At 48.3% G+C, this 15138-nt stretch overlaps 1 protein-coding gene and 2 long non-coding RNA genes across 3 annotated transcripts; 2 read left to right on the forward strand and 1 right to left on the reverse strand.

Moving 5' to 3' along the window:
• Positions 1–159: 159 nt before the first annotated feature.
• LOC148110766 (uncharacterized) lies at positions 160–10862 on the reverse strand. Its single transcript, XR_015724208.1, has 2 exons — positions 10608–10862; positions 160–732 (listed from the first exon to the last, which is right to left on the reverse strand). It is a non-coding gene; the product is annotated as an uncharacterized LOC148110766 (long non-coding RNA).
• On the forward strand, positions 728–3110 carry LOC148110767 (uncharacterized). Its single transcript, XR_015724206.1, has 2 exons — positions 728–2358; positions 2535–3110. It is a non-coding gene; the product is annotated as an uncharacterized LOC148110767 (long non-coding RNA).
• A 49-nt stretch (positions 10863–10911) lies between the features above and the next one.
• HOXD1 (homeobox D1) lies at positions 10912–13152 on the forward strand. Its single transcript, XM_045806162.2, has 2 exons — positions 10912–11677; positions 12043–13152. Exons 1-2 carry the CDS (start codon positions 11032–11034, stop codon positions 12375–12377), a joined length of 981 nt encoding a protein of 326 aa, XP_045662118.1. The 5' UTR covers positions 10912–11031; the 3' UTR covers positions 12378–13152.
• Positions 13153–15138: the final 1986 nt, after the last annotated feature.

Consider the following 15138-nt stretch of genomic DNA (forward strand, 5'->3'; position numbering starts at 1 on the left):
CCCCTGGACAGGTGGTAGGAAAGGGCGATTAAGTAAATGTTCTGCCTCCCGGCTTTCAGACCTCAGCCTCATCCAGGGACCTGACAGAGAAAAATCCGCCTCTGATGAATCATTAAGTTAACTATCCATTTGTACCATTTCTTTGTACAGGCTTTCAAGTGAGAGAGAGAGAATATAGAGTGAGTACTTTCCCCCTGGTGCAGCCCCAAGCCTAGTCCCTATCAGAGACACATCAGCCAAATTGGTTTCCTAGGCCCCAGAGGCTGCTAACCTTGCTGAACAGGATTTTTCGAATTTCTATCTGTAAGGAGTATTAAAAGATAGTAATAACCTACGCTAGCTACTTATTTCTCCCTTCCCCATCCTGTACCAGCCAACCCACCCTTGAGTGAAGTGCATCTTCTCAGCCGTAAGTCTTGGGAGCCTAGGCTCTCCATCTGTTGAGGCTTTTCATTAGGGAGGGTGAAGAGGATATGTGTGGGTGTATGTTTGAATAACAAAGAAGAAACCCAACATTCTAATGAAAAGTGTTTCTCTGCTTGACCTGGAGAAGCCAGAAGCTTGTTTACACTGTCAGTACTCAAGGGACAGTCACGGGCCTGTTTGGCTTTATCCTCAGAATTTGTTGAACCTTTCTCTTGAAGTATAGAATTGGTTAATCCCAGTTTCAGATCCAGGAAGGTCCTCTTCATCTGGGAGTTCTTGGCATTACTTTGGTACTTCTTTCAGAAACTGTAAGGAAAAAAAAAAAAAAGGATGAACAGCAATTGGTGAGTATTAAATAAAAATACAAAGAGGGGCAGAAGGCCCCAGTCCCCATAGACCCACAGCCTCACCACTTCGGGGCACTGCAACTTCCCAGAGAGGCTATAGCTACCGCCTGGGTGAGCAGGCTTATCCCTGGACACTTTGGGCACAGAGAGCTGAGGCTGAGTCGCCAGCCATACCCTCACCAGCTCTGAGGACTAGCTCACTTAGACCTCTCTTGCAGGGAGCCTGGATGGAGAGGAAAAAAAAGACTGGGTAGGTGAATCCTCTGTACTTACTGCATTGGTGGTGATGGTGGTGAAGATCACCGCCGAGGGTGAAATCTTAGTTTTCATTGTTCCCTTGTCTTCCGTCCAGCTACAATGCCCTTATCTTTGGGGCCCAAGGTTGGTACCAAATGGATTATATATCCCTGGCCTAAAACCCACGCCTAAACACTTCCCTCAGGTCTCATAACCACTTGGCAAGTTGGAATAGTACAAAGGTAATTCAAGGACCCACTTTCAGGCCAGGTCCAGCCTGAAGCACAGTGAACAGAAGGTTTCCCCACATGAAGGAAGAGGAAATGTAAATGGATGTCCAATCATTTGCATTAGCAGAAGCAGGTGAAAGGTCCCTATTTTTTTTTTTTTTTTTTTAGATTTTATTTACTCATTTGAGAGAGAGCGAGCACAGAGGGAGAGTGAGAGAGAGAAACAGACTCCCCACTGAGCAGAGAGCCTGACCTGGGGCTCACGACCTGAGATCACGACCTGAGCCTAATGCAGACGCCCAACCTCCTGAGCCACCCAGGTGCCCCAAAAGGTCCCTATTTGTGGCAAAATACCTTGACTGGTTCCTATAGCTAGTCTGGATCATTTTTCTGAAAGCATACTATCTGGAAAATAATGAAAATAGGATTTTAACATTAGTAAGAGCGCAAGAAGGAGCCTTTAATTTAAATCGGGATTCATGGAGAACCCTGGTGGTACAGTGAAATGTTTTTATTGGGAAGGCAGACCTAAAACCAGGCCAAGAGGACCTGTTGGGCCAGGGCCTTTCTGAAGGAGGGCAGAAGAGCAGCGCTGACTTCTGAGGAGACGGGGAGAAGGCCCTTTGATGGCTCTATTGTTCCAAGCACTGCCCTACAAATACCACATGCCTCCCTGCCTCGTCCGCAAGGGCAAAGCAGGAAGCTGGTCGGCTGAGCGGAGGAGCTCGAGGTAGTGGCAGAGCTGGCACAAACCTCCCTCAGCCTCGTCTGCTGCCCCTTGGGACAGCAACGACGCGCCATTCCCGTCGCAGGCACCGAACACACAAAGGAAGCCCCCACCCGTCCTCAGACGTGGGGACACTCTGGGGAGGAGGCTGGCGTGGACCCCGAGTCTGAGCACCTCCCTCCCCCGCGGGGAACAATAGCCGCCGCCTCCCCCGGGCGGCCCGGCGGGGGCGCGGCACAAAGGCCGTCTCGGGGCCGCGCCACCATGTGACGCGCGCGCTCGCCCCGCGCACCCCGGGCCGGCGGCAGGACGCAGTCTGCGGAGCGCGGGAGCCGCGGGGCTGCGGCCGGGCTGCCCGAATCCACCTGGCACACTTTCGGCGAGACAAACGGTGAGTTAATCACCCAACAGGCAGGCGGCCGCGTCCCCTCTCGCCAGCGAGGAGGGCTGGGGAGGGGGCTGGGGTGAAGGATTTCTCTGTGTGTGTCGAGGGTTGGGGGGGGGGCGGGAGAAGTTAGTCCTATTAAGAATTCATCAATCACCCGGTGTGCACTTTTCGCTCGACAGCGGTTCCTCCTTCTTCAGAGCACGTCTGGGCCAGCTGGGAGCCGACCAGAAACCGCAGGCAGCGGAGACGCAGGCACGCGGGTGAGCGCTCACGGAGGGTGCGATCCGCCGCCCCACGCTCTGCGGCGCGAGGCCGGTCACCCCCTCTCTCCCGGTCCCCACTGCCGCCTGCCGACCCCTTACGGCCCACGGCCCTCCCAAGAGGGGGCCCCAGCGCCCGTCCCCGAAGCAAGAGTGACTCAGTGTCCCCCTCACGCTCCCCCCCGACTTCCTGCTTCCTCCCTCCCGGTCACACCCTCAACGCTACTCTACGCCCAGAAAGGGACACTCCATCTCTCCCAAGGCGGAACAAGAAAAATTCCAATGGATCAGAAGGTTTTTGCAGACACTATTTAAGAATTTAAAAAAGATTCCCAAGGGACTAGACTTCAGGGAAGAGGCGGAGCTAGTTTCGTTCTCTTATTTACCTGCCGGAGTAATTTGTGTGGGAGGAAGCAGGATAACACCCCTGTTGAACTTGGAACTAAACTTGAATGCCATATAAAAAGCACAATAAAAATACACTTAAAATACCAACCACAATGATATGCCTCTCCTTTCTTCTCTGGTGTGAGGGAAGGACTGTAATATTTTTACATCAGCTCTTTTGGGGTTCACTTTAGAAATACCATAAAGGGATAGCCTAAGGGATAGACTGAAAACGGTGCGCAGCGCGGTGTGTGTGGGGTCATTAGCATTAGAGCTGTCTAGCTCAGGAGAGCTTGGGTAAGTGGGTGGTGAAGCATTCTTATAACCCTTCTGGAGTGGTACTTGTAGTCCTCTTTGTAAATTCTAAGAAAGTTCCAGGCTAACCCCTCTTTTACTCTTTTTCTACGTGACATCAGCTGAGAAGTTTCTGGAGTTAGTTAAGTGTTGCCTTGGCCTATAGGAAAGAGCCCCTAAAAGACAGAAAATCCCAGTTGCCCCCTCCCCCTTTTCTTTCAGCATCCTCTTGGGTGGAAATTAACTTGCTCTGGAGAGATGTTCTACTATCATTTTGCTTTAGATAGATTATAACCTGAAGCATTAAGCCTTGCACAGTGTTCTGAACTCATTAAGCAATTAAAATACTGGTCCTGTTGTCCTTGGCGCAGAGTGTGTCCCTCTCTCTTTGCCTTTCAGCAATACCTACTGAACAGCTCCTGTGGGCACTGTGCTGGGCTCTGAGATAGAAAAATGAGTCACTAATAGTGTGTGCCTTTTCATCTCCTGGGGGAGAAAAAGAATCCTAAAACTGTGTGACAGATGCTAGAACACAGGTGTGGCCATAATGTTCCTGGAATAAAGAGAAGGAGCCACTAACACTACTGTAGGGTCAAAAACAAGGCTTCTCAGGGGAGGTGAATTTGGGTTCCTGAAGTATGAGTTTTTTAGGAAGGAAGGAGGGACATACCAGGCAGAAAGAGCAGCACATGCAAAGCAAGGAGGGAAGAAAGAGCAAGGTCTGGACCTGGAACAAGAATCCTTTGGAGTAGAACGTCTGGCTGGAAAGAGAGGTTGTATGGGGTACATGGAAAGGAGTTTGGACCTAAGCTGTAGGCAGTGGGAAGCCACTGAAGGATTTAAGCTGGGACGTGAGGTTATGTATTTGGAAAGCTTGCTCTTTGGGATACTGTGACTGACTGGAGAAAGCAGAGGTAGGAGGCAAGAAGGAAAAAAAGGAGGCTGCTGCAATAATCCAGCAGAGAGAGGAACTAAGGTAATGACAATGAAGAGGAAAGACGTTTAGGAGGACAAATTGACAGGACTTGGTGATAACTGGTTGAGTGAAAGAGGAATTACAGATGGTAACTCCTAGGTTTCTATTTAGAGGATCTGAGTGGGTACTCAGGTCATTCACCAAAATGAATACAGGAGAGAAAAGACTTTGTAGGGGAAACTAATGAATTCAGTTTTAGGTCTACATTGTGTTTTCTGTTTTGCTAACTGATACACTGTATGACCCTAAACAATTCACTTAATCTTTCTGGCTTTCCGTTTCATCACCAATTTAACACTCAAAGGATATCTACCTCAGAAGTTTATCGTGTGTGTGTGTGTGTGTGTGTGTGTGTGTGTGTGTGTGTGTGTGTGTTTGCGTGCCCACGCACATGCCCACATTAGGTATTATCTTCACCAAGTCTGAGTGAGTGTCCCATCCAAAACTAAAACTAGGGAAAACATCCTCTTACCCATACCATGCTGATCAATACTTAGATCCTGGATGGCCAGTGAGAAATAAGTCTCAGGAAAATTAAAAACAACACGCTCCTGCTTCCCAGATATTGAGTCCAAGCTAATGCTTAGGACTAGGTCAGATCACATCGCTAATTAGAGCTCCTCTGCTTCCGGAGGGTACTCTCCAGGGAAGAGGAAGCCTCTTAGCAGATGTCAGAGAGCTTTTTTATATCATGTGTCTTTCAGGGAATGCTTGAAGCCACCCATTCTCTTTGAACCTCCTTAGGCTTCCCTGTGACACAGTGCAGTATAAGAAAGAGTGTTGAACATCCGACCTTGGCCATTTACATTGGGTGTGATGACAACAAGTAGTTTATCTTTTCTGTGTCAGTATTACTATTTGTAAAATAGAATTATGAAAGGATCAAACAAGATAAGGAAGGATGGCATTTTTGGAGATGCTCTAAGGGTGAGTAAGAGGTATTATTTCTTACTTATTAGATTGGCAAAAATAAAAAAATTTGCTATCCCACTGGGGTGCCAAGGTTATGGGGTAACAGGAATTCTCTTATGTTGCCAGTAGAAGGGTAAATTGATTGATTCCTAAGCAATTTGGCATTTTGTATCAAAATTGCCAGTGCACATACTTTTGACCAAGTAATTTCATGTCTGGGAATTTTTCTAATAGGTCAAAAACTTAAACATGTGTTTGTAATAGCAAAAGACTAAAAATAAGCTAAATACTCATTGATAGGGGATTAGTTAAATAAATTGTGGTAGGTATGCACAGCAGAACAGCATGAAATTGTAAAAATAAACCAGGTCTGTATGCATTTATATGAAATGATCTTCAAGATACAATAGGGGAGGGCGCCTGGGTGGCTCAGTTGGTTAAGTGACTGCCTTCTGCTCAGGTCATGATTTCAGGGTCCTGGGATCAAGTCCCACATCAGGCCCCTTGCTCAGCGGGGACCCTGCTTCTCCCTCTGTGTGCTGCTCCCACCTGCTTGTGCTCGCTGACAAATAAATAAAATCTTTAAAAAAAGATACAATGAGGGGAAGCATGGGGCAAAAGAGTATATCTAATATGCTATCATTTATGCAAAAAAGTGGGGGAATTTATAAATAGATGGAGATGTATAAAGTATCTCTGGAAAGATACAAGAAACTAATAACTGGTGTTTATGGGAAGGGGAACTAGGTGGCTGAGGACAGGGGTGGGAGAAAGATTTTCACTGCGTACCATTGTGTACCCTTTGAATCCTGAACCACGTAAATTTAAATTTATTACCTAAATACCTAAAAAAATAAAGGAGCCAAAAAAAAAAAAAAAAAGATTAGTACAAATGTAACTGACCTGGGTGTACCTGTGTGTGTTCACACAGGTCCTAAATTTGCACTATCCACCTACATTATCTAAGGACATTTCTTGTTTTGATCCCCCAGGGATCAAGCTCAGCAGGAGATGAGGGGATCCTTGACCCTTGCTTGGTGGAGGGGGTGGGGACCCAGATCCATCTCTGCCTTCTCTTGCAGGAATAGCTCAAGGTGGGCCTCAGAAGTCTGGAGCACAGGGGCGCCTGCGTGGCACAGCGGTTAAGCGTCTGCCTTTGGCTCAGGGCGTGATCCCCGCGTTATGGGATCGAGCCCCACATCAGGCTCCTCTGCTATGAGCCTGCTTTTTCCTCTCCCATTCCCCCTGCTTGTGTTCCCTTCTCTAGCTGGCTGTCTCTATCTCTGTCGAATAAATAAATAAAATCTTAAAAAAAAAAAAAAAAAGAAGTCTGGAGCACAAGTTTAGCAAACAAGCTGCAAAGGGGGGTGGGCAGCAAGCCTCCCAGTCAGCCACACAGGCTGTAAGGTCTCCCAGCAACAAGGGTGTTTTTCTCCTTGAACACTGCTCTGTTCTGAGTCCACCACAGTGTGGAGGAGGGGCTGCTTTACTCTTCCCTCTTTGTAAACTGTGGACAGGCAGCAGACTGTGGATAGTCAGGAGATCCAAGTTAGTTCCCTCATTTTTTGCAGGACAGTTTTGTCTTTTCACCTTTGAAAAAAGTGACTTCCTTTCTAAAATGAGGGGTTCGATGTCACTTATCTCTAAGGAGCCTTCTTGCACTGACATTTTATGATGTGAAAGGACCATCTTTAACCAAGGGAAGAGTTACAGCTTTCCCCTCTGGATCCTGGGAACTTGAACGCTCATTCCAGACAATTTGGGAGAGGTGGAAAGAAAGAAGAATTGGCTCCTCCCTCTTGAGACCCCCCATTCCTACTCCTTTTTTCTATTACCTCGAAACCACTCTAAAGTTTCTCCGAGGAGACTGGGATAGACAAAACCCTTTCACTTCCTACCTTACTAGCATCCCCAAAGCTGAGTTAGGAAAGTGGCAAGGAGCAGAAGCCAGGTCTCTGCAAAGCACTATTTTGTCAGCAAAACTTGGGAAACTCCTACTGACTACTACTTAAGGATATTTTGGGAAACTTCACCCCAACTAGACACAGGTCGGGCCTTAACATTCTCTGCCACTACCAACCAACAGTCTTCTGAACACTGTTCAGATTTACTCCTGTTCCAGCTAGTCATGAGCTCTCATGGTGCTGGTCAAGGACCCCTCCCACAGAATCACCCCTCTCTCCCCACACTGCCCACCCCAACCCAGACCCTGAAGCAGAAATTCTCAAAATATGGTTCCAAAGAACCTTGCTTTAGAATCACCCAAGAGCCTTATTAGAACTCCTACTGGAGTCAGATAGATTGGATTAAAATCTCTTGGGTGGGCTCAGGAACCTGCACTTTTAAAGAAGCCAAGAGTTTGCATGTGCTCAAAATATCTCCAAGGGGTAACATGATGAGGCTTGTGGAGAGGGCTTGCAGGAGACTTCTTAGGAACAACTGTAAACACACAGAAGACCAGAGTGCCACCCTCCATCACTTCTGTCTTCTGTCTGCAGGAAAAAAAGCTTGTTGTTCAAATGGGAGACAAAGGTTGTCATGGGGGTGGGGGTGGGGGGGTGTCTGCCTTGGTTAGCAGTATGGGAGAGATTTCAAAGCATTCCTACATCAAACACAACCTGGCAATCAGGCTCCTCTGCTGTCACCTCCTGCTGAGAACTCACAGCACCAGGACCTAGCAGGGCAAGTGACCCTTGGGAATTCATGACTTGAACAAGCAATAAAATTAGTAAGACATTTCTCTCATACCCTGTGAACATCTAGGAAGCAAACTTTAAAAGTACTCAAAGTATCCTATGTTCACATCTTTCTACATACATTTCCTCCACTAATATCTTCCAATCTCTCCTTAGAAAATTATCGATTCAGATTCTTCTGGAGTAGATTTATAGTACAGCTGAGACGTGTGCCAGTAATGAATCCCTTGTTCCTTTGGCTTGAGAATATCTTTTTTTTGCAGCTTAGACCTCCCCTAACAAAACATTCTTACATAGGTCCTTGGCAATTGTAGAATCTGAGTCGGACATAACCAGAGTCTTGATTCCAAACTGAGCAAGTCAAGAACCAGTCCAGGAGTGGAGATGGCAACTCTGGGTCCCAAGGTGTAGGATATGCCAAGGCCTGAGAGGTTAAAGGGAGTAGAGAGGATGAACAGAATGCAGCTCTCTGTGTGCAATTATCAGAGAACTGCAATTGGGTCGGAACAAATATTGAATACCCCACCCACCCACTCTCACCCATAGTTTTGAAAACAAAACAACACAATTAAGAAAAAAATCTCATTCTCTCCTAGGACATTTTCTTCCATCAGCAAAAGTTCAATCTCTGAAATTTTGCTTCAGGGAAATAGTGTGGACAGCTTATGGGTGCATCAAAGTCAATGCTTAATTGTGACAGCAAGGACCCAACCTTTGCGCCAAATGCTTAGCGGCAGAAACCTTGTCCCTGTTGCAGTGAAGTCTGCCAAGGCGCCCAGGCTGCCCGTTTTTCCTGAAACCCTAGAGCAAAGGTGCTTAATTTGATAGGTTTTGGGCAGATTTGCCGGGCAATCAGGCCAGATTTTCTGTCCTACATCCTGAGCTGCAGGCCCCTGGATGTCCTCTCCAGACAGGTTCACAAGGCCATCCTCCTTCTTGACCTGTTGGGGCCTCTGGGCCTAGGGGCTGTGATTAAATGAGTACCTTTGGAGAGAAAGACTTACGGTTTTGAGATAGGAGTGTGCACACTGGGTCATTATGCTGGTAGAAATTGGCTATTAAAGTCTAGCCAGGGGTGAATGAAGTGTTATGTGACCTCAGCAGCATCTGAGTTGCTGATATTTTTGTATTAAGAGCACAGAGTGAGAGACAGCAAAGAAATACTACATATGAAGCCTGAGCTAGCTCTGAAAAGCTCTATCATTTCCTGATCAGGGAGCTAAAAAAGAGCCTCTGTTTCTCCCTTTTAAAAGACTATTTAGGACCTTTGTCATCTGATTGGCTGTAGGAGAAAACTGAAGGAGCAACATCAAGTTTGAAGGGCAATTTTCAGCACAGGATTCTATTTCCCAATAAAATCCAAGATATCCAGCAGGGTGGGGACCCCAGACCTGTTAGCTTTGTGCTCATTCCTAGGTGTGTACTCTCTACCTACCCCCTCCCCACCTTGGCTCAACTTCAGCTCCAAGGGCAACACGTTTGGCGTGGCTTTCTTTATTCACAAGTTCACATCCCAGTAAGGGACTGGCTCCCTGGACTGTGATGGCTCCTACTTTCCAGGCTTCCTCAGAGTGGAATTTTAGGCAAGGACTCAATCGCTCTTTCATGACAAGTGGATCAGTAAAACAATAATAAAACCTCTGTCACCATAACTAAGAGGCTATAATAGATCAAATTCTCAAGGGCACTTGAATAAGCCAAGAGTAGACCCTATTCACACAGTTTTAGGAAACCACGCTCTTTCAGGACTGCTGTGTGTAAATAACATTTATTTATTTAATTTGTTATTTTCCTGCAGCCCCAAAGAGGAAAACATTACAAGAAATGTTCAAGGAAGTTGGAAAGTTTGTCAATGTAAAGCTTGTCTTTGTAACCCTTCTACCCTTCATTTCCTGTGCCAGTTGCACTTTTATTTCCCGTCTCTCTACGCTCAGTAAACAAAACCATATTATCAAGGGAAAGACGTGAGCCCATTAACATTGTGAGCCCTCAGATTTCACTCGCAAGAGACGACGCAGCACTTAACTGATGGAACAGAAGCTTTAATTGCTTCGAGGTACGAGCCTGTCCAAACCTCTGAGATCTGCCCGGTCCCTGGGAAACCTTTGCGCCCTGAGCCAAGCGCCTCAAGAGAGGAGGCGCAGCCCCGGTGCGGGTGCCAGGCTCCCAGAGAGGAGCACTAGCGTTCCACCACAAGGGCAGAATCTTTATTTGGACAACCTACTTAGAGGGGGAAATCTGGTAAACTTCCCCACAAGGCAGAAACCTCATCTTTTGTCCAAATCAAAACCTGGCGCTCCAACACGCATCCTTATCACGCCGCCACAAATGGAAGGAACGCGAACTGAAGGGATGCTGCGATGTAACGTGAAAATCTAGTCTAAACGTGAAGGTTTTGTGCCGCCCCGGGTACACAGCACCCAGGGCATACAATTTAGTCCCATGAATCGGAGGGAGGGAGAAAACGAGGGAAAATTAAATCTGTACTCTAGGTTTAGGAGAGGGATCACACCCGTCCCAGGAAAACAGAAAGCGCGGAGGACTCAAGAGTAGAGGGGGAGAGGAATACTTTACCTTCCCGGGGGGAAGAAGGCTATGAGCAATCCCCGCGGGCTGAAGTCTCCGCTCCTTTTTAACCCCTTCCCCACCTTAGTGCCCACAATCCGCAACCGAGGGTTCAGCCACCCACCGATCCAGAAGAACAAGCTTCTCCCCCTCTATCCTCACCCGAGCGGCCAGTCTTGCCTTCCTCCTCCCGCTTCGTCCAGTACCGGTCCGGGCAGCAGGCGCCCTGGGCTCTCGCCCCGTCCTTCCCCAGGCCGCCCCTGGGCCGCGCCGGCTCATTCCCGGGCCTGGGGGTGCTGGACGGCTGCCACCCGCAGGTTTGGCAAAGTTGGCGGCGGGGCAGGCGCGTGGAGCCGCGCGCCAGGCGGACCCCCGGCCGTGCGGGGCAGACGCCCATTGGCCGGCCAGCGCCACGTGGCCACCCCCGCCGCTATATTAGGCCACTATTTACCTCCAGCTCGCTGGTCATGGCTCGGCAAAGGCAGCTCGGGTAGAGAGGAAAGGTGGAGCGGCGCAGCCCGCGGTGGTCCTGGCCGGCCCCGCACTCCGGCCCCGGCCTGCGCGGTCCGGCGGGAGGTCCGGAACCATGAGCTCCTACCTGGAGTACGTGTCGTGCGGCAGCGGCGGGGGCGGCGGCGACGTGCTCAGCTTCGCGCCCAAGTTCTGTCGCGCCGACGCCCGGCCCGTGGCCCTGCAGCCCGCCTTCCCCTTGGGCAGCGGAGACGGCGCCTTCGTCAGCTGCCTGCCCCTGGCCGCAGCCCGACCTGCGCCTCTGCCCCCAGCCGCGCCCGCGCAGCCTCCCGCGCCGCCCGCGGCCGCGCCCTCCTTCGCGCCGTGCACCCTGGAGGGCGCCTACGAGCCGGGCGCCGCACCTGCCGCGGCAGGGGGGGCAGACTACGGCTTCCTGGGGCCGGGGTCGGCCTACGACTTCCCTTGCGCGCTCGGGCGGCCGGCCGACGACGGCGGGGCGCACGTCCACTACGCGACCTCAGCGGTCTTCTCGGGCGGCGGCTCCTTTCTCCTCAGCGGCCAGGTGGATTACACGGCCTTTGGCGAGCCCGGCCCCTTGCCGGCGTGTCTGAAAGAGCCAGCCGACGGCCGCCCTGGGACCTTCCAGACTGCGTCCCCGGCCCCCGGTGCCTACCCCAAGTCGGCCTCGCCAGCCTCCGGGCTCCCCGCCGCCTTCAGCACCTTCGAGTGGATGAAAGTGAAGAGGAACGCCCCTAGGAAAAGTAAGTACTTGGGCCTCGGACCGAAGCTACCTGGGTTGGGATCCGCGCCCCCCTCCGCCGGATGACGCTGGGCGCGCGTGGCAGTGGCCCTCTTGACGGCGATTTAGGACTTAATGGAGGAAAGGCGTTCCGAAGCATTATTAAAGTAGGCGCATTCCATTGAGCGTGCCCTCAAGTAGACGCTTAGAAAATGTGCCAGGCATTGAGGAAATTTTAGGAAGGAGCCCTCCGTGGAGCGTTTCTCCTGGGTTTACAGAGACCCAGGAGAAGTGCATTGTAACTTTGATTCTAACTAGCTCCACTGGTCGCCCGCGTTCTGTGTCCGCGTCCTCTCACCCCATTGATGCCTTGTGTTTACACTGCAGGCAAACCCGCCGAGTATGGAGCCGCTAGCCCCCCCAGCGCGATCCGCACGAATTTCAGCACCAAGCAACTGACAGAACTGGAGAAGGAGTTTCATTTCAATAAGTACTTAACTCGAGCCCGACGCATCGAGATAGCCAACTCCTTGCAGCTGAATGACACCCAAGTCAAAATCTGGTTCCAGAACCGCAGGATGAAACAGAAGAAAAGAGAACGAGAAGGGCTTCTGCCCTCGGCCACCCCTGTGGCTTCCCTCCAACTCCCCCTCTCAGGAACTAGCACCACCAAGTCTGGCAAGAAGCCAGGGAGCCCTTCTCAGGCCCAAGAGCCCTCCTGAGGTTTAGTCTTGAGGCTGAGAAACCTTGGCCTGCGCAAGTCAGAGGCCGCCTCACCCCTATCTAGGCTTACTAAGCTCAGTTTGGGATGGAGGTGAGCACGGGTAGACATTAACAGAGGTCTCACTAGGGAAAGAAAGTATCTTAGTGGCTTCTGAGTTCCAGGCTGTAGGCGTACAGATATCAGTTTCAGGTCGCTTAAGCCACTCGTATGTGTATTATTTGTGTCTTATCAGGGAAGATGTGCCCAACTGCCAGCCCAGCCCTGCTGCTATGTTGCCTAACTTAGTCATATGCAATTCTTTGGTGCAGAGTGGCCGAAGCATTAGATGCTGATCTCTGCCAACCCCCCCCCCCACCCATGGGCTCAGAAGAACATCAACCCAAAGTTTTTCTGATTTTAATTTAAAGGACAGGCTACATATATTCAGCTTGAGATGACCAAAGCTAGTTAGGGCCTTCTTGATGTAGCTAAGCTGCTTCAAGGATGATCTTCACATTTGCACTCCACTTGTTCTTTTCTTTTAAAAGCAGTTTCTACCTCTTCATGTGCCTGAGTGAAGATACAATCGCTGTCTAGTTAGTAGCTGAACAAATCCACAGGGTGGGTGAACACTAGAACCTTGATACCAGTTACTCAGACTGGAATGTAAATATATACAGTATGTATATTTTTAAAAAGGTTTGCTTGCGATGAACTTCTATATGACATTTCATGTCATAGCATGTAAGGGGTTGGAACTTTTTTTTTGTAATAAAAATTACAGAATCTGCTACTCTCTGTTTTTCCTTATACTCCTTTCATTTTCATTCTCTTTCTTAAAAGCTAATTTGGTTTCTTCTATTTGGAATTTCTTGATTCTGCTCTGGGAATTTGCTTAGATTGATAACTTTAAAAAAGAACACGTTTTACAGGTTGTATACACAAACAACAGGTGACGGACAATTATCTGAGCAGTTTAAGGGAGAAGAAAAGCTGCTCTCCCAAATAGTCAAGTAACTAAGGGGGCGCTGTACTTACTTTAAGTGCCCGAGTTTTTCAGTGAATGTGTAGACTGCACATTAACTCAAAGTTTAGGTGCCCACTGTGGGAATGTTGAAAAGCCAAGAAGACACTGCGGAGAGATCTCCTTATTCTTTTGTCTCTTGCTCTCACAACAGGAAAAGGCAACATGAAGATTCTGTTAGTTGGTTAGTGTTCTCTGAGAAAGGCAGCTGCACAGCAAAAAGTTCTCAATGGCTGACTTCCCATTTCCAAAGTCAAGAATTACAAAGGAGGCTGGCAGAGGCCAGTAGTCAGAGCTTTCCACTTCCTGTTACCCAGACTGACATCTGGCCTACGAAGAGAGCATACAGGTACCTTTCTGTTTTTAAAAATGAAATACTTTCAAGTGACTTCTTTGAAAGAAGATTCAAAGCACAAAATTTGTCGGATGGCAAAAGGGTATGTGGTAAAAAGCCTCGAAGCTTGTTTCCACCCAGCCCCCCAGCTCCTAACCCCGAAAGCACGCATGGTTGAGCAGGCTTTTATGCAACCTTACAGATATATTACGTGAAAAAATGCGGCATTGGTACACAAAGCCAAGTGGATACTTGGGACATTTGTCAGGGCAGTTCATTTCCCTCACTTTATGAACAACTATAGCTATATCTTTAAAGTCTCTCAGTAGTTCAACCGAAAGTCTTCAAGGCCCAAACAATCCAGATATGAGCCTCAGCTCTAGCTAGATTTCTAGGTTCTAGTGTAGTGTTTTAAATCCAATTATTCAGAAGCCTAACAGTTGTGGAAGATTACTATCCCCCGATGTGATTAATTGTCTTAAAAGATTGAAATTACACCTAAATTCCTGTCCTTTGCATTCACAGTTTAATGGAGTTGGAGAAATAAAATTATAAGCTCTAACAAACTCAGCCGATTAGGGGGAAAAGATCTGTCAATATTATTCTCTCTTTGTTTTTTCACAGTTTCACTCTCTCTTTTTCTTTAAGGTTTTTATTTAAATTCTAGTTTGTTAACTAACACACACTGTAGCAGTTTCAGGTTGTCAATATTATGCTTATGTTTCACCATCTGCCCTTCATGGACTCGATGCTGATCAGATCTGGTTTGAAAAAACAGCACCCCCCACTGCCCCTATCCCCACCCCCATCTTCGTAGCTATTTGAAAGGACTTGTTATAGGAATTGTCATCTGCTTGCTTGCTTCCCTTGCAGTGGTCTTTGACAAGACAATGTTTCCTTTTTGATAAGCATTAAATGTACACCTAAACAAACAAACAAACAAACAAACAAACAAAATGCCAACACACTGGGTCATTTCCTGAATCTACCATCCTTTTCTCTGAGAAAATAGAGCTTTTCCTTTTGAAGCTACTGCTAGCACTTAACCCTGATGGACGTCTTCCTTGATGCAGGTGGCTATTTTGACATACGTATAATGTTGTTCTATGAATCAGGCCAATATTAGCTATTTTTTGACCAGCCCCAGGGATCTTTAAAAGCTTTCTTAATGCAGATCACTATACAGCTATATTCAGTATTAGGGAGAGTCCTGGCTGGAGATGGGGATGAACGAGGTGACCTCTGGAGTTCCCTTTCAGCAATGAAAATGCTACAGAAATGATTCAATGACTTCTACATATTTTATTTTAGGCCTAGCATTGCAAAAAAGAGAGTTCTGCCCCAAGACAGTAAATGCAGTCCATGGGATTACAGTGACACTGTGTACAGGAAAAGTAGATTTTAGACTTCATAAATACATCT

Source organism: Ursus americanus, chromosome 1 (assembly GCF_024610735.1).
Source record: "Ursus americanus isolate L20-20 chromosome 1, mUrsAme1.1.p, whole genome shotgun sequence".
Classification (NCBI taxonomy): domain Eukaryota; kingdom Metazoa; phylum Chordata; class Mammalia; order Carnivora; family Ursidae; genus Ursus; species Ursus americanus.

Coding starts and splice junctions, on each gene's coding strand:
- HOXD1 (XM_045806162.2), top strand. CDS start 11,032: ATGAGCTCCTACCTGGAGTACGTGTCGTGCGGCAGCGGCGGGGGCGGC. Junction 11,678..12,042: donor GAGGAACGCCCCTAGGAAAA/GTAAGTACTTGG, acceptor TTTACACTGCAG/GCAAACCCGCCGAGTATGGA.